At 44.6% G+C, this 22,120-nt stretch overlaps 1 protein-coding gene across 1 annotated transcript in view; it reads right to left on the bottom strand.

The window, feature by feature from the left end:
- Nucleotides 1-6,683: 6,683 nt before the first annotated feature.
- Nucleotides 6,684-22,120, bottom strand: part of Fbxo42 (F-box protein 42) — a 57,846-nt gene continuing 42,409 nt past the window's right edge. Inside the window, exons 6-11 of the mRNA XM_090335741.1 lie at nucleotides 14,609-14,762; nucleotides 12,765-12,875; nucleotides 10,969-11,065; nucleotides 10,435-10,491; nucleotides 9,358-9,474; nucleotides 6,684-8,645 (exon numbers count right to left, since the gene is read on the bottom strand). Coding sequence (XP_090191867.1) covers nucleotides 7,530-8,645; nucleotides 9,358-9,474; nucleotides 10,435-10,491; nucleotides 10,969-11,065; nucleotides 12,765-12,875; nucleotides 14,609-14,762 — 1,652 coding nt within the window. The 3' untranslated portion in view covers nucleotides 6,684-7,529. The remainder of the gene's footprint in view (nucleotides 8,646-9,357; nucleotides 9,475-10,434; nucleotides 10,492-10,968; nucleotides 11,066-12,764; nucleotides 12,876-14,608; nucleotides 14,763-22,120) is intronic.

The following is a 22,120-nucleotide window of genomic DNA, read 5'->3' as shown; positions in this document are numbered from 1 at the left end:
AACTTAAGTACTTCTACTTCCTATTTCTCTACCTTTTCAAGACTCTCATGTTTCTTTTCCTCCCCCTCACCCCTAGCCCTGGAGTTCAAGTTCAGTGTAGGGGGAGGCTTACCCAAATGCCAGAGAAGCATGGCTAGGGAGGGTCACTGACTCCTCACGGCTGCCTCTTAGGCTTTCTGCTTTAGGAAGAACACTCCACCTGAGCCCATCTCTGTTGGTCACTGTAAAGGGATCTTTTCTTCTCCTGTGATCATGAGATTCTTACCCCATCATATGTGAGGGTATGACATCTGGCCATTGACTCCACAGGATATGCCTTGGTCCTTAATCCACCACCAGTATGCTGACACCCCCCACATACCCCAGCTCCTTGGCATCCTATCTGACATACAAGGAGTCTATCCTTCTTGCCTGGCAGGCCTGTCAGCATCTTATATCACTAACTGCACAGTGAGGTGGTGTTCTGTACATCTGGGATATGGAGAAGGGCTCCATACTCATCTTCCCCATGCCATAGGATAGGAAGACAAGGCTAAGTACCATGGCATGAAAGCCCTTCCAAATCAGTTTTAAAACTTCATTGCTGGCCAAGCACCAGTGTCTTACATCTGTAATCCTAGTTGACATCTGAGGATCCCAGTTTGAGGACAGCATGGGCAGAAAAATCCTCCAAGACTTTATCTCTAATTCACCAGCAAAAATTGGTAGTGGAGATGTGGCTCAAGCGGTACAGCACTTACCTATTAAGTGCAAAGCCCTGAGTTGAAACTAGTACTTCCCAAAATAAAACATAGTTCACAGCCTATGGTACTTTGCCACGGTAGAAAAATGGGCTAAGACACTGAGAGCAAAGGGAAGAATAACTTCCAAGATTTCTGGCTTCCCCCACAACTTCTGCCTAACTGGCTGCATAGGTTGCAGATGGTCTGACTCCATCTCCTTTGGAGGGTATTCTTGGGACTTAAACTCAGGGCCTGGGTGTTGTCCCTGGGCTTTCGTACTCAAGGATTTTGAGCCACAGCTCCATTTTCTGGCTTTTTGGTAGTTAACTGGAGGTAAGAGTCTCATGTACTTTTCTACTCTGGCTGGCTTTGAACTGTGATTCTCTGATCTCAGCCTGAGCAGCTAGGACTTCAGGTCAGTACTTGGATCCCTTTACATCTTTTTGGTGTGATTTCTCTATCTTTTTACCTTAGAGAATCAGTCAAGGTGACACTTCCCTGGTTGGTGATGAGACTGGAGCTCAGAGTGGGACTGGGTGGGGGCAGGCGCTCCCTGCCTGCCTCCCCCACTTTGAGTCAGTGTAAGCTAGTTTTGGGGGCAGTATAGGCTTAGGGAACACTTGCCAAGTGAATGATCCCTTGGTTATTCCAAGCTTTCTTTGGATCACAACCCAAGTTGATTTTTCTTTTCTTTTCTTTCTTTCCTTCCTTCCTTCCTTCCTTCCTCCCTCCCTTCCTCCCTCCCTCCCTCCCTTCCCTGGTTTCAGTTTGTAAGACAGCAGAAGCAGTTTCCAGCTTCTATTATCTCTGATGTAGCCAACCTAGTTCCGCAATTTCCTGGTAAACTTAAGTCCATGTATTTCTCATTTTGTTAGTTTCCTGAAGTGGGTGGGCAGAGGAGAAAGAGAAATAATCAGCATCTACTTGAGATTTTAGCTTAGCTTTGTGCATGCTGACAATGTCTGGGCCCAGAGCCCAGGCTCCTGTGGAAGATACTTCCTCACAGCTGGAGGCTGGGGGCTGAAGAAATGCTGTTCTGGGCTTGCAAAGGCCAGTCTGGTGAGGAAGGGAAACAAAAGAGCAAGCAATTTTGTCATCCTGCCCTTCTCCACTGCCTCTGACTGAGCACGTAGGTGCATACAAAGCTTTACAAGGGTGCGCCCTAGTGGAATTTTGGGGAAATGCATCAATGCAAGGAATTAAGGACTCAGGCCTGGTTGCTACAGAATTGCCATTTCACTGATAAAGTTGAGGCCCAAAGATGATTTGTTCCAGCTCAAAGCAGTAGTGACATCTTTGGGATCTAAATACAACTTTGTCCTTGTCTTGCTGAGTCTACAGAACCATGTCTGAGTTGAAAGCACATGTGGATTCTTCTTGATCTCCTTCTATGTGGTATGAACACTTGCACTCTGCACACAGCATCCACAAGTGTGCCAGCCTGCTTTTGTATTGTAGGAAGTAGAAATGCATCTCCCTCCTCCCCCTTTCCCCTGAAGATTGAACCCAGAGCCTAGCACATGCCAGGCAAGCATATTATATCTTGAGCTATTCCTTTAGACTGTCCGGTTTTTTATTTTGATCAAAATCTTGTTGCTATCTTTGTCAGATATAGCTTCACACATTTTTTTTTTTTTTGCTGGTACTGGGGTTTGGACTTGGGGACCTTGCATTCGCTCCACTTGCTTGCACACGACTAGTGCTTTATCATTTGAGCCATGCTTGACTTTTCTGGCTGACTGGAGATGGACGCTCAGTTCTCCAAGTCTCAGCCTCCTAAATACTAGGATGACAGTTGTATGCCCACTGGTATCCAGCTGATTCTTGAACTTTTTTTGGGGGGAGGGGCAGTCCTGGGCCTTTAACTCAGGGCCCAGATACTGTCCCTGGGATTTTCTGCTCAAGGTTAGCACTCTACCACTTGAGTCACAGTTCTATTTCCTGCTTTTTTTGGTGCTTAACTGGAGATAAAGGTCTCATGGACTTTCCTGCCTGGTTTGAATCATGATCCTCTTATCTGCCTCCTGAGTAGCTAGGATTACAGGCATAAGCCAGTAGTATGTCCAGCTTTTTTTTGGGGGGGTTGCATGTGTGCGCCAGTCCTGGAGCTTAAACTCTGGGCCTGGGCACTGTCCTTTACACAAGGCTAGCACTATATCACTTGAGCCACAGCACCACTTAGCCTTTTCTGTGTATGTAGTATCAAGGAACTGAACACAGGGCTTAACGCATGTCTTGCAAGCATTGTACCACTAGGCCATACTCCTGGCGCTGATTCTTGAACTCTGGATCCTCCTCCTACTCCCATATTCTAAGCAGCTGGGATTATAGGCACACACCACTGTTTTTGTTTTTATAGTATAGGAGATTGAAACCAGAACTGCATATTAGGCAGGGTCTCTACCACTGAGCAACTAGCTCAACACTGAACCACTAGCTCAACAATGGCAACCAACAGAAGCCAGGCCCTAGCTAGGGATAATGGTCCCTTGCACGGAGGAAGACATTCAGACCAAGGCCAGCCTGTAGGGTTTGGATGTGAAGTTTCCCATCCTATCTAGAGTCCAAGGGATAATGACAGTGATTCCAGGTTGGTATCCTCTGCTCCTTAAGTATCTGAAGTATCCATCAAATCAGAACCCTGGCTGGGCCTGCACAGGTAGGCTGTGACCACTAATTTATGATGTCTGACATATTTCATACACAAAACCAGTCTTCCTGGTCCTGCATGGTAGCAGCATCTACATGTATAGAGGACACTGCTTTGTGATCCTGTGTCTTGTGTCTTCACCTTTGCTTAGGGAGCAAATAATGGTACAGCTGTTGTCCTGGCCCTTGGGCCTCTGCCTTCTCAGGTCCCTCACAGGTCGTATGGAGGATCTGGTCCAACAAGTCCTTCAGACACGATGGACATAGCTGCTTAGTAAATGGTGCTGTCCCAAGGAACAGGCAATTCTCCCTCTCCCCACAGCTCAGCCCTCCAAGAGGAGAGGAACATCTTTCCCAATGTTCCCTAATGTCCCCTCCAACCTTAACAGTTCCTCTTCCCGGTGATTCTTCTCTTCTTTCCTGGACTAATAAGAAAGTTGAGACAAGTCAGTCCATTTTCTTTTATTTGTTAAATTGCTAAAAAGTCATCAGGGGGGAAAACATTAACAAAAAACAAGATTGACCAGAGATTTAAATATGCATGGAACCCATGTTCACTCCTACACTGTTATGTGCCTAAAATGACTATCTCAGGGCAAGCCGCCTGGCACCCCGAGCTGTATGGGAAACATCACTCACAGCACCAACTTTGCCAGGGCACAAGGAGTGTGCACTGACACGAGCCCTGGTTGGTGGGAAGGGGGTAGAGTGAGTAGAGAGTAGAAACAGCAAACACCCTAGTCTGCTCCGACTCACAAGGAATGTGGCAAGAGGGTACAGCTTACCAGTGATGGGCAGAACATGCTCCCAGGGGGAGTCACACAGAGCACAGCTTCCTTGCCCTTGGCATGGTAGACCCTCCCATCTGACTTCTGTGCTGGTGAGAGACCACAGATAATGCAAAGCAACGCACATTTCCATGCCAGGATCACCACAAGGACAAGGACAAACAGGTAAACCAACCAAATATACCACTTTGAAGGGGAAGGAAAAAAGCGAAGCAGAAGGAAACCTAGAAAGGTAAAGTGAAGTGAAAGGAACTATCCCCTTGTTCTCCATTGACGGGTGACTTTCTGTCCTCCAAAGTCAAGATGACTCAGTAATTTTCCTTCTTCTTCTTTATTTGGGAGTCCCGACACAGTTCCTAATAGTTCATGGTTTCAGCATCAAATCATGGTTTTATCAAATAAACTCACAGAGGACCAGGAGGAGAGTAAGCCCGAGATTGCCTCAAAACACAATTGAAGTTTCTTTCAACAATTAATGCTCCCAAGATGTGGGATGGTGGGGTGTGGAGCCCCCACCCCACTGTGAAAGGAGGATGGAAATAAGTAAAAATATAGACAGCTCTCTGCTGCACGATGTGTGAAATGAGAGAACCAGGTAGCACTGTCCAAAAAGGGTAGAAGAGACTCAAATTCTTCCATGGCAGTCAACCAGTGACCAGTGAAGTCAATATGACGCAGGGGCTCTCAAAGGCACACTTGCAGGAACGGAAGGGATTAAAGCTTCAAGTAGAAACAAGATGTATTTAAATACTTAAATACTGATAAATATTTGCTTTATGTGCTCCTGAGGGTTTAAAAAAAATATGTTGTCTCATGTCTTTCAGTGAATCTTAAGACAAAGTTGGTATCACGTCAGAGCAGGGCTGTGGTCAAATCTGATCTGGCGGAGCTTTGGGAACGCTCACCTTAGGGAGAACACAGGAAGGACAAATTGCACCTGTCCCCCACGAGAGCCTGAGGAAGACAATCACCTTGACTGTGTTGAGTCACTTTCCCACAGTACAGGCCCACAGTGCCCAGGAGCCAACACACCACTGAGACCCATGCTACTGGATGCAGATGAGGCCCGTCCTTCTCTCCAAGGGCTGTAAACGAATGGCCTGGTTAACTAGCAGCATGGGTAATATTGGATACTATGGAGTTACAGGAACTACTTCTTTCTCTAAGAGAATCAATATTCCTGTCACCTGCCTACTTGGAAGAAAAAAGAAGTACAAAGAACCAACAGGTTAACAGCCAGCTTAGGAAGGCCACAGGACAAAAGGAAAGATTGAAGTAGAGATTCAGAACTTTCAGAGTATTTAGTAGGAAGTGAGTCTGGAGGCACTGTCCACACACACACACAAGGTTCAGCACAGCAATGCCAGAATCACACACTGGCTGGCTTCACTCTGTGAAGACCCCGTGGGACTCAACAGTCTTGGCTAAGGAAGGACTGGCCACAGCTGCAGATCAGAGAGCTTGGGAAGCTAAGTGTGCAGTTTTAAGTAGTAGGACGCCATGGGAAGTAGGCACATGGTTGTTTCCACATCTGAGGGAGCATGAAGAGACATTTCCAGAACACATACCCCTCCCCATGAATGGGTTGGGTTTGGCACGGGGAGGTGGGGTGGGGGAAAAGCTTCTCCATCAAGACCAAATGGCTCATGGCTAGGGGAAGGATGTAGTGTGATATAATAGGAAAACACATGCTTATTGGACAGACTGCAAAGTGCTGGCTGAGAGCCAGTACCCCAGGGCCAGCAGCAGGGGGATTGTGCCTGGGAGATGCTTCTAAGAAAAACTGTGTGGGGCTGGAGACATGAGGTTTTGGTATTTAACAACGGCAAAATAAAAAATCTATCCTCTGATGAGTGTTTATTAAATGGTGCTGCTTAAACTTAAGACATTTCTATTCAAACCACAGTTTAGAGACTAAGACTAGTACCTTGTAACTTTCTGTATTAACCAAAGGAGGTTTTACTTGGTGGCACTTTTAAGAACCCAAGCCCTGTTTGGTGACATATGAACAAGACAAGCATAAAGGATGGAGCTGTTCTCTAGTCAGACACGTTATCAGGGTCAATCAAGTACCTAACACTCAAGCCAGTCACATGGCATCAACAAGGCAGAGAAGACATGTCACAAGAGGATAAAGTGTTATTAGGATTCCTTTCTAGGGTCAATTTCAACCTTCTGCATTGAGTATATCCAATGACATTTGGAAATAAGGAGTGCACAGATGTAAGAAATAAAGCAAGTACAGAAGTGAATGCTGGGGAGGCAGGGGAGGCAGGGGTCACACAGGGACAGTGTCTCTCGAGGCTTCAAGGATTTTTTTTCACAATACTGAAATTTTAGAATTCCCTACTAGCCTCTAGTGACATCAAAGAAAGGGTTCTAAAAATATTTTTGAAGAAACATTTGATTTCTGCAAGCACCTGAGCTTTGTAAAGGAAACATAGTGAGAAAAAAAAATTAGGGCAACAAGACAAAACAAAACAAAACAAAATGTACGCAACACCAAACCAACCTAAACACCAACCCAAACACCAAGGTGGGTGGGGGACACGGGGGAAGAAGCAGTCTACAAGTGGAAAAAATAGCCTCTGAGGACCCAATTCTAAAAGGAAAAGGAGAACAACTATGGTTTTTGGCAACTTGCAACCAATAGGTTTGTCAGAAAGTTCCACAGCCAGATACCAAATGTGTTCTGAGACATGGAGGGAGCGCTCAAAGACCAGTGGCATGGCAGACATGTCAGCTGTGCGAACATTTCTTTTCTCCATGATCCTGGTATGTGTGGACAAATCTCTCATTGGATGATTTCTGTCAGTCATACGGGATAGAAGAGACCAGGCACTCCTGCAGCGCTGTCACAGGTCCTCTGTGGTTTTGAGAGAAGAGGAGGGAGGACAGTTTGTTTACTTTCACCCTGCAGCATGGGGTCTGGTGCCTCCTCCTGTGTGTCCTATCTAAGCCTGTCTGTTGTTGTTTTTAAATTCTGAGAAGGCCACATAAAGATTTACAAGGGTTCTTCAGTTCCTTTTGGAAGGTAATGCTGTTCCGTCTGTGCCCTAACTTCTTGGTCTAGTTATCAGCAAAGTAGAAAAAGGCAGCACAGCCTCTACTAAAACAGCAACAATTTTATCTGAACCAGGACGGAGGTCTCTCTTTTTGTGTAAACAGAGTTGGCTATATAATATAATATATATATATTTATATTTATATATAATTTTTTCTTATTAATGGAGTGAGGGAGGCTGGGAGCTGGAGTTGAGTTTTGGCTATGGGACAAATGCTGTTGTTTTCCCAGGTCTCGGTCCAAATGCTTGCACACTGGAAAATTCCAAATTAAAAGCCACAGAAAGGGAAAAGGGCTCTGCACACATTATCTCTTTGCACGCACGAAGTACAAGGCGTTTGTTTTAGGATAGTACTTCACGTTCTGCTTTTTGTCCATGAGTCCTCCAAATATGATGAGCTCACCCCTCCCCTGTACCACCGTGTGCAGGCTGGTTTCAGGAGGTCCAACCACAGAACTGCTATTAAATACTTTCCACTTCACACGGCCCCGTTCCTTCGTATCTTTAATGTCCAGCACGTACATCTGCATGGGCTTGCAGTTCATGCTCTGGTACAGGGGTTTGCCAACATTGAGGGACTGTGGAGGGTGGTGCCCCAGGCGGCGCGCAATGGGAGGTAGGGAATGCCCATCGCCTTGGGCTGGCCCTGGCCGAGGGACGGGCACTGTTTCTCCACTGCTCAGGTTCTGGCTCCCAGGGGAGCCTGGAGAAGACCCAAGAGGGGGACTTAGCGCTGCAGAGGCGGAGGCACCTTTGGATGACATTGCTTTGATGGCTTCCAGACTCCGCCGCAGGGCACCAGGGGAGACGGCCCCTGCCAGGGCACTGGCCACATGGGGCGGGGTATGCACGCCATTGGTCTGCTCCACAGGGTGCCTCATACTCCCCCCAAGTGTCCTGCTATCCACGCCATCCATGTGATTGCTGCTGGAAGTAGGTTTCAGGTCCCAATTCACATCGATTGACCCTAATCTCAGATCCTTCTGATCTGGTAGCGACCCTCTCCGTGGGGCCAGAGGAAGTCCCATCTTCAGATCATATCCTTCAGAGGCAGATGGGGTGCCTGGAGATATGGCCTGCACAGGACTGTCCAAAGAAGTCCCACCGACAGCTGCTGCTCCTGGAGACAAACTCCCACCGTTGAGAATGGGAGAGCCATCTCCTCTGGCAGGGGAGAGGCTCCCTTCCCGAGAACCCGAGGGCGTCTGCCTTTGAGCCCTGGGCCTCAGTGTACCCCAGCGGCCGTTAACACACGGCACTTCATCCATACTCCTTACTGGAGACTGAGAGCGGTACTCTCTCGTTTCAGGGACCAGGGCTGGAGGAGTGGCACTGATAGGTGATGGGCGAGAGTTCAAACTGGGGCTGAGGGGAGCTCTCCCACTAGGAGCCTGGCTGAAGACCACCACACACTGTCCCACCTGGAAGACAAAGGACCTGTGCTCATGGCCTCTTCTACAATTTGATCATTCAACTCTAAAACATCTCAGCTCCATCAGCAGGAATGTGCTAGGGTTTTGCAGGATACAGATATGAAATGACATCTCTTTAGGCTCTGTGCTCTATGCTAGAAGGGTGACAGACATGGGAACATTGGTGCTAGAGTATGACGTATGCAGTCATTGGCCATACCCAAAGACCGGGGGGAGAGTGGAGGGAGGGTCAGTTTTTGTTTGAGGGACTGTAGGGAACATTTCATAGACAAAGAGCTGCTCAAACTTGGGACTTAAGGTTAGTGGAGCCCACTTATGTCTCCCATTTAGTGGTTCATTTATGTAAGACATGCCAAAGGAGCCAGAACAAACACCTACCTCTTTTGTGATACCAGAGTTCTCTATTTCTACACAAATTTACTTTGAAAAAAGAAAAAAATTTTCTCCCAATCCTGGGGCTTGAACTGAGGGACTGGGCACTGCCCCTGAGCTTCTTTTCCTTAAGGCTAGCACTCTACTACTTGAGCCACAGTGTCACTTTAGGCTTTTTCTGTTTATGTGTTACTAAGGAATTGAACCCAGAGCTTCATGAATCCTAGGCAAGTATTCTACCACTAAGCCACATTCCCAGCTCTTTCCTTTGAAGTTTGATGAATTTTGTTTAGGACCTTCCCTGCTGGCATGTCAGTTCTTCACTTACCCGGCAGGCTGGATGGCACCACAGTTCAGGGGCTCCATGATCTTCATTTTCTACTTTGAGTGGCTGCCAGGACCAAGGACCTGGGTGCATATGCAACAACCAAGCATCCTTGAATAGCTATAGAGAAAGGAGTGACAATAGGGCTTAGATGTGATACATGCTACAACATATACACAGAGCTGTAGTCTTAAAGCTGTATAGCCTGGGGTTCTTCTGAGAGGCTAGCATGGTATTCAGTTATTCATTCAATTGTGCCTGACATTACCACTTAGAGTCCTGACATGGAATTGTGCTTGTGACCCTCAAGTCAACTGCGACGGGGCTTCCTGTGTTCGGGAGGAGGACGGAAATTGCAGGGAGAAGGGAAATAGTATCTATAACTCTGTAGGAGGCAATTATTTTTGGTGGTACTGAGGTTTGAACCTATGTGTTTGCTAGACAGGCACTCCATCACTTGAGTCATACTCCCAGCTCCCTAATTTTCTGAATATTAAACACAATCCATGTGGACTTTGACAATTATTACTGTGTTTTTCTGTTCTACTGTCCTCTCCCTTTTGGACAAAGATGATAGCAACAAACCTCATTGCTTAAAGAAACAGAAAGAATAATGACATAACTATTCAGCAGGATGCCAGTGGCTCACACCTATAATCCTAGCTACTCAGGAGGCTGAGATCTGAGGATCACAGTTCGAAGATAGCCTGAGCAGAAAGCCCCCATGAGACTCTTACCTCCAAATTAACCACTCAGAAACCAGAAATCGAGCTGTGGCTCAAAGTAGCAGAGTGCTAGCATACAGCAAAAGAGCTCAGGGACAGTGCCCAGACCCTAAGTGCAAACCCCATGACTGACCAGATAGAAGATACAACAATTCCAGGAACAAGTGTCTTTCTACACTCCTAAAACAAGTATAGAAAAGGACAGCAAATGCAAAGGTTATATACCCAAAGTAGAAAGGTATTCTCTAGATGAACATGGCACACAAACAGCTTTTCATATGCTCACAAAGTAAGAAGGTGGGCAATTCTGACCACTGCGGCGCAGGAGTTAGAATATGCCACAAATGATACTCACAGCATTGGGACCGCCACACCCGCCGAGGATTAAGATTGTTGCATCATCTATGACAATCTGAGGAGGGGGAGAAGTTCAAAATAAACCACAAAACAAAAGAATCTGATACATAAAAACAGAATATCCAGCTTCCAGGTGAGAGTATTCCAGTTACCATAATCTTTCCTCCCCAAACCATGTCAATTCTGATCCCTTTGAACAAATTACTGATGATTCATGGATACAGTCATACTCTTTTGAGTGAATATGTTCTTATTTGATCGAATAGTAACAGGAGAGTACCAACCCCCAACCCAAAAAAAAGTAAAATTCTCTTAAGAAATGAAATAGCAAATATTTTGGGGGAGAGGCATGGTAAAAGCCATTACAAATACTGTGACCCATTTAAAGGTCAAAAAAAAAGGAGCAAAAAAGAATGATAAATTATCTTCGCCTTAGTGCAAACTGGCATCTTACCTGGCTCCCTCCTCCCTCTCCCGTCCTAACTGAAAGATGCTACAGTGTTTGCTGAATAGTTATTTAATTCCTGAGCACCTGAGATTGGCCACCTCGGGGATGAGGACTGGGGCCGGAGATGTTCGGCTTGGACCATGCCCATTGCTCGAGGTCAAGAACCCAGACATCATTGCTCCTGTGAGGTAAGAACAGAAAGATGAAGAAGCTGGAGCTGAAGGACCACACTTGACAGGGGGTTCCATATACCTGTGGCCAGCCATTGAACTTGTACCATTTTCACATACACAAGCTATTTGGGCTGGAGGTAGCTTTGGAGATAGATTCCCTAGAGTTCAGTTGCTTTAGAACCAGGAACACTGGCTCTATAGCTTCAACCAGAAACTTCATTTTCTTTACTTCTGAGTTCTTTAACAAACAGAAGCACTGCTGATTTCTACGGCTGATTTCAGGCCTCATTTGAACTGTGCCTCACACACTAGCCATACACTAGTATCCAAAGAATAAATTAATTGGCCGGGTGCAGTGGCTTATGCCTGTAATCCTAGCTACTCAGGAGGCTGAGATCTGAGGACTGCAGTTCAAAGCCAGCCTGGGCACTAAAGTCCACTAAAGTCCGTAAGACTATTATCTCCAGTTAACCACCAGAAAATGGGAAGTGGCGCTGTAGCTTAAAGGGTAGAGTGGAAGCCTTGTGCTGAAGAGCTCAGGCCCAGAGTCCAAGCCCTATGACCACCAAAAAACAATAGATTAATTGGTGCTAGCTGGAGATAGCTATTGGTCACATTATCATCATTCAAAAATAAAAGCCAAAGCCAGACATAGTGGCTCACTCCTCTAGTCCTAGCTAATCAAGATCTGAGATCGTGGTTCAAAGCCAGCCCAGGTACTAAAATCTGAGGGACTCTTATCTCCAATTAACCACTAGAAAACCAGAAGTGGGGCTGTGGCTCAAGGGGTAGAGTGGAAGCCTTAAGCTGAAGAGTTCAGGGACAGCACTCAGGCCTAGAGTTCAAGCCCCTGACCAACCAACCAACCAAACAAACAAATAAATAAATAAATAAAAGCTATAAGGAAGAATGGGGGGAAAAGTAATTCAAAAGGCAGCTTAGGCATTATCCAGGGAGTTAAAAGATCTTTTGCTTCTGTCTGCCAAAAATGATTTCATGACAGCCAACAAGAGCCGAAGTTTTATCAATGACTAGCTGGCTTCTCCACTTCTCAAGACCGCTTTAAGGTCTCCTGTTCTCACACTGGACATGGACATGAGAGCACCCAAAGCTAAACCCTAGTCCTCTCATCTAGAGGGCAGTACCTCTCATCTTTCTGTACTGAAAATGTGATGTGAAGAGTTCCATGTTAGAGAAGACAGGCTTAGGTCTGCAAGGATTTTGCTATTGACAGCGAAATACCTCCAGAGCGAGGGACAAACAAGAACTCCCAAGGCTGCTGCTGCTGCTAACCACATACAGTCAAGGCCGACTCTGGCCAATTGTAGCCAATTATGGTTAAAGATGGAGAACCTGATGGTTCACTAGCTTTTACCCCCTGTCCCAACCTATGCCATATGGATTTCCACCCATCCTATCAATGAAGCACCTTGCTTCTTAGAATGTAGACGACTTCTGGCACAGTACAGCTCGTAAAATGGAGGCTCCATTTCAACTAGATCCAATCATACGTCAAACAGAATGAGATTCTGCATAACCTGGTCTGTGATTTGAGGACCAAAGAAGTTAATGGTAGAGTAAAATAATTCATTGAGTTAATTAGAATCATGCTCAAGAACATCAGTCCTGACTAGTTCACATTTCTGACCTGTTATGTCTGAAAGTATTTACCTTCAAGTCAGTGTGGAGCAAACCATATATACTTACATTTGTCTGGATCCTAAGGAACCACCAAAGACAATCATTTTATCATCTATCACACAGGATGAGTGGCCAGCCATGGGAGGGGGCCCATGTGTAGTTACAATGCAATTCCACCTAGTATAAACAGACAAGAAGGAGCCCAGGAGTCACTATCATCTGCCTCTGACTTTACAGGCTTAAGGCAAAAAAATGGTTAAACAGGAATCCATTAGAAATGACATCCCAGGGCCAGGAGTTTGGCCTGTGGTTGAGTGCTTGTGTAGCATGAACGAACAAGACCCAGGTTCCATTCCTTGGTACCGCATACGTAGAAAAAGCCAGAAGTGGTGCTGTGGCTCAAGTGGTAGAGCTCTAGCCTTGAGAAAGCCCAAGGACAGTGCTCAGGTTCCGAGTTCAAGCCCGAGGACTGACAAAAAAAATAAAAAATGACATCCCAAGATATGCCTGAAAAATAACTGAGTCTTGCAGATGTGGCAGAGTAAATGAATCAACTAGATCTACACTAATTACAGGACAGTTCAACACCTGCCACAGCTGTCATTAATTTTCTTATTTTTGTTATGAGGTGGGTACATGCGTGTGTCTGCGTGTGTATGCGCATACAAATGTGTATTCCAGTACTAGAGGCCAAGTACTAGTACTTGAACGCAGGGTCTCAAGTTCCTGCTTGGCTTTTTTACTCAAATTTAACTTTTTCTACTCATGGCTAGTGCCCTTCTGCTTGAGCCATTCCATTTATTGCTTTTTGTTAGTTGGAGATAAGAGTCTTACAGATTTGTTGCTTAGGCTAGCTCTGAACTGAGATCTTCAGATCTCAGATTTTTGAGTGGTCACAATTATAGGCAAGAATCATTAGAGGCTGGCTCCTTTTCTCTTGGAAGATGAAGAAATCTATCTTTTCTCTTTAAAATGCTTTGAAACTATAAACAAGATCTGGGTATACCTTCCTCCACAACAAAAAAAGTCCACAGCTACCATCAAATTCTAAAAGGAATTCTGAAGATTAAAAAAACCTTAAGCAGGGCCGGGAGTTTGGCCTAGTGGTTAAAGTGCTTGCCTAGCATGCATGAAGACCCAGGTTCGATTCCTCGGTACCACATATATAGAAAAAAGCCGGAAGTGGTGCTGAGGCCCAAGTGGTAGAGCTCTAGCCTTGAGAAAGTCCAAGGACTGTGCTCAGGCCCTGAGCTCAAGCCCAGGACTGGCAAAAAAAAAAACAAAACAAAACAAAAAAAAACAACAACCTTAAGCATAGGGCCAGAAATTTGGCCTAGTGGTAGAGTGCTTGCCTAGCATGCACAAAGACCTGGATTCAATTCCTCAGGTCTAGCCAGAAGTGGTGCTGAGGCTCAAGAGGTAGAGCTCTAGCCTTGAGAAAGTTCAAGATAGTGCTCAGGCCCTGAGCTCAAGCCTAGGACTTGCAAGCAAATAAATAAATACATACATACATACATACATACATAAATAAATAAAGTAAATAAATAGGCTCATGCCTATGATCCCAGATACACAGGAGGCTGAGATCTGAGGGTCACAGTTCAAAGCCAGCCCAAGCAGTAAAGTCCATGAGACTCTTATCTCCAATTAACCACCAGAAAACCAGAAGTAGCACTGTAGCCCAAATGGTAGAGCACTAGCCTTGACCTGAAGAACACAGGGACAGTGGTCAGGCCCAGAGTTCAAGCCCCACGACAAGTCAAAAAAAAAAAAAAAAGTAGAGCACTAGCTTTGAGTGAGCACAAAACTCAGGGATAGTACCCCAGCCAAGTTTAAGCGCTAGGACCAGCAAAAGCCAAAAATCTTCCACCCACAATCCAGATTTAAATGTGCTTATCTCTGCAACTTACCAGTTTTTAGATGGAGAGTAAGTGTGTATTTCATCAAAAAATCTCTCTGGTTGATGTAGGGGATAAGGACTTGGCCTCGTCCAGCCTCCAAAGAGCACTAGCAAGTCTTTGTACACAACCAGGGTTGCTCCAGCTTTGGGAGAAGGATAGGACCCTGGGAGAAGTCAATTATAAGTGGGTTAGAATTTAGGACTTCATAACAATCCAGGAAGAGGCTATCTGCTGTTCTTCTTCCAACTGAAGAAAGATAAAATAGGAAGCAATCTACAAAACACAAGGGATAGGCAGAGACAAAGCAGTGTTTGCTGGTCTGAGAGGAAATTATCTGATTTATACATGTTTATAATTAACACAAAGAAAACTGAGTTAAAAGTGCTTAGCTTGTCTCAGCTTTAATGTGCTCACCTGAAGTCAGAGATGAAGGTTCCTATCCCCTAAGGCTACTTTGACTATTAAATATAACAGTCTCCAACTTACCTTGGTTTGTTCTTGGTATGGTTTGAGTTAGGTATCTTTCAAAGGTTCATGTGCTAGGGGCTTGTCTGGCAAGTAACTAGATCATGAGGGCCCTGACTTAATGTCTACTAAGGAGACAGGGATGGGGACTAGTGGGAGGAAGTAGGTCACTGGAGGTATGTCCTGGTGACTGTTTCTTGTTCTCTGCTTCTTGGCTGTCATGAGACAAGTAGCTTTTGCCATAGACTCCCTACAGCCATGATGGCCCAAAGCTTCTCCTCAGTCCTGAAGTAACAGGGCCAAGGGATGATGACTGAAATTATAAGCCAAAGTAAACCTTTCTTCCTATTGTTCTCTTTCACACATTTGTCACAACAGTAAAGAGACAAGAAACTTGTCTCCCCCAGAGGGACACTTCTTAAGATGTTACTCTCATTCTGAAATACTTAACTACCCCAAACTTGGACTCATACATGCTATGGGAAAGAAAAAAAATGTAACAGGTTTTAGAACAGTAAATCTCATTCTCTCATACTGATCTGTGATGCTGGCAATCAAGTGTGTAAGGGAAGCAGCAGACCAAGCATCTCCCAAAGCCATCAAACATGGAAACAAACCAAACGACTGTTTCTAATGCATTCTAGACAATCCGCATTTTTTTTAATTTTTAATTTATTTATGTGGTACTGAGGAATTGAACTCAGGGCCTCACACTCCCAGCTCCTAGGATAATTTTTTTTGCCTTGTTCTCAGGGCCTGAACACTGCCTTTGGGCTTTCTCAAAGCTAGAGCTCTATCACTTGAGCCACAGCACCATTTCTGGCTTTTTTCTATGTATGTGGTACTAAGGAATCAAACCCGGGTCTTCGTGCATGCTAGACAAGCACTCTACCACTAGGCCAAACTCCTGGCCCCTAGGATAATTTTTTTAAAATGGCATTTTAAAATCATTCTCAGTGATTGTTTGCTAGAGATTAATACAATAACTGGACAAACAAAAATGAAATGGAGATGGCTGCAGTGGCTCATGACTGTAATCCTAGCTACTCAGGAGGCTGAGATCATGGTTCAAAGCCAGCCTGGGCACTGAAGACCGTGAGAATCTAATCTTCAATTAATCACTAGAAAACAGGAAGTGGAGCAGTGGCTCAAGGGGTAAGGCAGTAGCCTTGAGCAGAAGAGCTCAGGGACAACACCCAGGCCCAGAGTTCAACTCCCATATCCCAGAAAAAAATAAATAAATAAAAAATGAAAATAGTAATAACAATCCTACCTACTCAGGAGGCTGAGATCTGAGGTTCGAGGTTCAAAGCCAGCCCAGGTCCTTAAGTCTATGAGACTCTTTTTGTTTTGTTTTGTGTATGGGTCATGAGGCTTGATTCTGGCCTGGCCATAGACCCCTGAGCTCTTCAGCTCAAGGCTACTGCCCTACCCTTGAGCTACAGCCCCACTTCTGTTTTCTGGTGATTAATTGGAGATTAGAGTCTCTAGGCTTTTTATTGCCCAGGCTGGCAACAGGGTGGTAGCCTTGAGCTGAAGAGCTCAGGGATAACTCCCAGGACCAGAGTTCAGGCCCCATGACTGACCGGAAAAAAAGAGAAAAAAATAGATACCTCAATTATTAAAAATTACAATTATGTGCCTTGCTGGTCACTAGTGGCTCTGCCTAATCCTAGCTATTCAGGAGGCCGAGATCTGAGGATCATTCTTATCTCTAGTTAACTAGCAATGATCCAAAAGTAGAGCTGTGGCTCAAGTGGTAAAGTACTAGCCGTAAGCAAAAAAAGGAAAGAAAAAAAATAAGAGCTCAAGGTCATGAGTTCAAGTTCCAGTACTGGAGCACACACGCGCGCACACACACACACACACATGCACACACACACACACACAATGTAGGCTGAGCTCATACCTATAATCCTAGCTACTCAGGAGTCTGAGATCTGAGTTGATATGGCTGAATCACTTAAGGGGAGTGAACAAATCACCCTAGTTTTAGATGGTAGTCTGTCTACCACTCTAGGCTGTTCTCTTTCTTTTATTACAAGAAGACATTGCCAATCTAAGGGAAGTCTGCCTTCTGTCCTAAGGATGTTATCATTAAGTCCTTCATCCTTCCTGGCCCAAAGGACACAGACTCAAAATGGACTCAAAATGGATGCCTAACTGCTATCCTGTCTTTGGTTTATTTGTGGGTCCAAGTACACAGACACTGCTTTTCAGCAAAAAAGTTTTAAGTACCTCTTACACCATAATTTATAGTTTAATAATTCATGATAAGCCTATTAAGACAGTGCTCCAATACAACATTACAAGGGCATGTTATTATCCTTTTGCCTTATTTCCAAGTTCTGGGTAATATTTCTTAACACAGAACATATCTGTTCCTGAATGAGTGTATGTGTGGCCCCTTCATTTTGACTAAGGACAAAGGTCCATGGGTTTCCCTTCGTAAAAACATTGATTAAAGGAGTGCTGAAAGGAACAGCTTTGACATTTTTAAATACAAATATTTCATCATCTATAAGTCATTGCAAAATAAAAGAAGGAAAAATGATTTCTAACTACTGGCTTCAAGCAAATCACTTTAGAATTTATAACAACCTATGTGATTTATTAATAGTTCTCCATGGAATCTGAAAATAGATCTAGAGTTAGAAATGAGGGACTCACAAGGAGTAAAATTTGAAAACAATAGATCTAGGAATGTGAAAATTTAGCCTTGGGACTCTCTGACATGCCAGTGAATTGAGAAAAAAAGCACTGGGGCAAGGTCTCCACTAAGTTTTCAGTCTATGATGTTCTGCTATGTGATTTGCTTTTTTAAGAGGGCATGTTCTGACAGCTTTTAAACTGTGTGGAAAAATTTTCCCTATATACTTTCCATTTATTTTATGTTGCAGTTAATAATGTCAAAAAAGACAGTAAAGAATTGATAATGGCATTCATACAGCTCCATGGCAGGGTCTTGGCCTAGTATGTGGTGGGATGAGGCCCTGGTCTGTAGCTCAAGGAGGCAGAATGCACACATTTCTCATGTCCCTCCAGACAAAACTGATCTACAATGCCAAGTGAGACCACATATATCAGGTTAACAATGCCTCACATTTTTATTCTGTGTGTGTGTGTGTGTGTGTGTGTGTGTGTGTGTGTGTGTGTGTGTGTGTGTGTGTTTGCCAGTCCTGGGCTTGACCTCAGGGCTTGAGCACTGTCCTTGTATTTTTCTCAAGGCTAGAGCTCTACCGCTTGAGCCTCAGCACCACTTCCGGCTTTTCGCTACGTATGTGGGGTACCGAGGAATCGAACCCGGGTCTTCATGCATGCTAGGGAAGCACTCTACCACTAGGCCAAACTCCCAGCCCGTGTATATGTGTGGTTTTTTTTTTTTTTTTGTGTGTGTGTGTGTGTGTGTGTGTGTGTGTGTGTGTGTGTGTGTGTGTGTGTGTATGTGTGTGTGGTTTTTGATAGGAGCCTCTAGTTGGCTTGTATGTGGATGGTTTTACTAACAGGAACAAAACTGGGTTATAGAAAGCCCTGACCAAGACTTTGGCTTGTTATAGTTGTTATCAGGTCAGTATGTTAAGCACCATTCTGCCAGTGAAGAATAGTTTGGAGGGCTGGGAGTTTGGCCTAGTGGTGGCTGGGGTTACAGGTGTGAGCCACTGGCACCCAGCTGACAGCTAATACTTTTAAGTCTCCTTAAAGAAAAACTACTAAAACTGTGTGCTAGGGGCTCACATCTATAATCCTAGTCAGGAGGCTGAGATCTGAGAATCAAGAATGGAAGCCAGCCCAGGCAAGAATGGTCATGAGACTTTTACCTCCAAGTAATCACCAAAAAAGCCAAAAGTGGAGCTGTAGTTCAAGTGGTAGAACACTAGTCTTGAGCACAAAGCTTAAGAACAGCATCCAGGTGCTGAGTTCAATCCTCAAGACCAAAGCAAAACCAAACCAAACCAACAACAACCCTCCTGCCCCAAATTACAATTTTTAAAGTGTTTTGATTTTACTTTTGTGACAGGAAAAAAAATAAGGTCATGTTTGAGGAGAGAGGAGACAAAATAAGTGAGAAAAACACTCCAAAATTCATGAGCATAAAGTCTGTCTTCATTACAAACACCTTCAAGATCATTCAGAAAAATCATCTCCAGCCAGCCCAACACAAAGTCCAGAGACTCTTATCTCCAATTAACTATCAGAAAAAAGGAAGTGGTGCTATGGCTCCAGGGGTAGGGCGGTAGCCTTGAGCTGAAGAGTGTAGAGACAACACCCAGGCCCAGAGTTCAAGTCCCAGGACCCAGAAAACAATCTCCAAAGTATACAGCCCAGGGTATCTATGGAAGACAGGTATCCATTTCTTTCTCCTTAGGCAGTAAGAATATTTCCAATTTACTATCAATGTGGTAGATAATAGTTATAATAAACATTTATATATTTACATACCGAAACATAATGCTCTAGGGGAAAAAAAAAAACAAAGTAGAGCTGGGCACTGGTGGCTCTCGCCTGTAATTCTAGCTACACACAGGAGGCTGAGATCTTAGGATCATGGTTCAAAGTCAGCCTAGGCAGGAAAGTCTGTGAAACTCTTGTCTCCAATTAATGGCCAGACTACTGGAAGTGGTGCTGCAGCTTAAAGTGGTAGAGTGCTAGCCTTGAGCAAAAAGAGCTTAGGGACGTGCCCAGGCCCCTAATTCAAGCCTTTTAACAACAACAACAACAAAAGAATGACAAATGATGGCTCATGCCTACAATCCTAGTTACTCAGGAGACTGAGATTTGAGGGCAGCAGTTCAAAGCCAGCCTGACTCCAGCTAATCACAACAGGCCTTGAATGCACCATGATAAATCAAATATTTCATAGGGTATTTCCTTCTCCCCATTCCATTTTTCTGGGGGAAGGGAAAGGGTTCCTTTTTCTGTTTTATTCCTTTTGCAACAAGACTAAACAAGTTGGTAGTTTGGCCTAGTGGTAAGAGTGCTTGCCTAGCATGCATGAAGGCCAGGGTTTAATTCCTTGGTACCACATACTTAGGAAAAGATGGAAGTAATGCTGTGGCTCAAGTGGTAGAGCACTAGGCCTTGAGAAAGGCCCACGGACAGTGCTCAGGTCCTGAGTTCAAGCCCTAGGATTGCTCATCTGCGACATCTGCCTTCTGGGGGATACATTTTATTATTACAACTGGTACATATCTTTAAAAACATCCAGTCATTTACATAATAGTCATACAAGAGAACTCTTACAGTGGCCATAGAAATTTTTAGGTCCTACTTAACTATGTATGTCACAGGAATGAAAAAAAAAATTCTCCACTGATTGACTGTACCAGTAAACAATCCACATGAAAGATTACTTGATGAAAAGAGCAACACTTATCAGCTAAAAATTAACAGCATGAACACCAGTAATAGTTCCCTGGTACCATTTCAAATAGTCTTTGATTCCATTTCCAGGGAGAAGAGGAGGTCCAGATTCTTTCATTTAATCTGATAACTTGTTAATTGCAGTTCTAATGGGTGAGGGTGCCTTTCAAGTGACTCTATTTGGGAGTGAAAACAATGCTGTTAGTCATAAAGTTCCTGGCCTGGTGTTGAAACAGGAAAGTCCTAGTTACCTGGGGAGAGAGCCAACTGAAATGTGGTAGAATTGTGTTTATGTTCTCGCCTGGGGACCAAAGGTTCCTTCAGGTCTGTGCAATGCACAATTTCCCACTGTTCTCTCCAACGAAACAGAGTGGCTGTAATTCCTTGACTAGGAAGGACACGGAAACTAGATTTTTCTAGAAAAGTCATGTATTCTAGAAAATCTAGGATCTGAACTTTAAAAATAACAGGAAAGGACTGGGAGTTTGGCCTAGTGGTAGAGTGCTTGCCTAGCATGCACAAAGACCGGGGTTCGATACCTCAGTACCACATACACAGAAAAAAGCCAAAAGTGGTGCTGTCACTCAAGTGGTAGAGCTCTAGCCTTGAGAAAAGCCCAAGGACAGTGCTTAGGCCTTGAGTTCAATACTTTGATCTAGGTGATTATCACAAGGCTACTATGACAAGAGGAACACAGTCTGGTGTGCTGTCCACAGTTCCTGGTTTATAACTTTTTGACTAGGAAAGCATGGAAACTAGATTTTTCTCTCCTACTAAGTGGGTCACAGGATTCTTTTATGTTTTAGGGCTAGCCATAAAGTAATTATCTGACCTATCTTGTCTAATAGTAGATAAGATTTCTTAGTGTATGTGTGTGTATGTGCTTATGCGTGCGCACATGTGCGTGTACACACATACACACAGGTACCAGAGCTTAAACTCAGGGGCTATAACCACTTGGCTTGCTTGACTAGCTGCCACTCTACCACTTGAACCACATCACCAGTTGAAATTCCTCTTTCTAAAGGGTTCATGCCCCATTCCTGGGAGGCAGGAATGCCACAGAGAACAAGAAGAATCTACAGATGAACCTTGCTGGGCTTCCCTACCCAGCCTATTGGCTTAGATACATAAAAAGTCTTCATAAAACTTCGAAGGCAAAGTTCTGGAGCATCTAGATATCTAACTCTGCACATGGAGGTCCCTGCAGGGCCTCAGTCCATATGTGCATTTTTTTTTCCCAGTCTTGGGGCTTGAACTCAGGGCCTGAGCACTGTCCTTGGGCTTTCTCAAGGCAAGAGCTCTACCACTAGAGCCGCAGCACCACTTCTGGCTTTCTTCTATGTATGTGGTTCTGAGGAATTGAACCTGGGTCTTTGTGCATGCTAGGTAAGCACTCTATCACTAGGCCAAACTTCTGGCCCTGTGCATTTCTTTATCTATATGCTTCATAGTAAGCTGCTTCATGTGTTGGGGTTTTTTGTTCTTTCAATTTGTTTTTGTTGGTCACGGGGCTTGAACCTGTGGCCTGGGCACTGTCTCTGAGCTCTTTTGCTCAAAGCTTATGCCCTACCACTTGAGTCACAGAGCCACTTCGTTTTTTGTTTTGTTTTGAGGGGGGTTGTTTTGTTTTGGATCGGGGGCTTGAACTCTGGGCCTGGGCATTGTCTCTGAGCTCTTCAGCTCAAGGCTACC

This window comes from Megascapheus bottae, chromosome 6, assembly GCF_031878675.1.
Source record: "Megascapheus bottae isolate mThoBot1 chromosome 6, mThoBot2.hap1, whole genome shotgun sequence".
Lineage (NCBI taxonomy): Eukaryota > Metazoa > Chordata > Mammalia > Rodentia > Geomyidae > Megascapheus > Megascapheus bottae.
The sequence above is the reverse complement of the archived record's forward strand: the minus strand, read 5'-3'. Positions and strand labels throughout refer to the sequence as shown.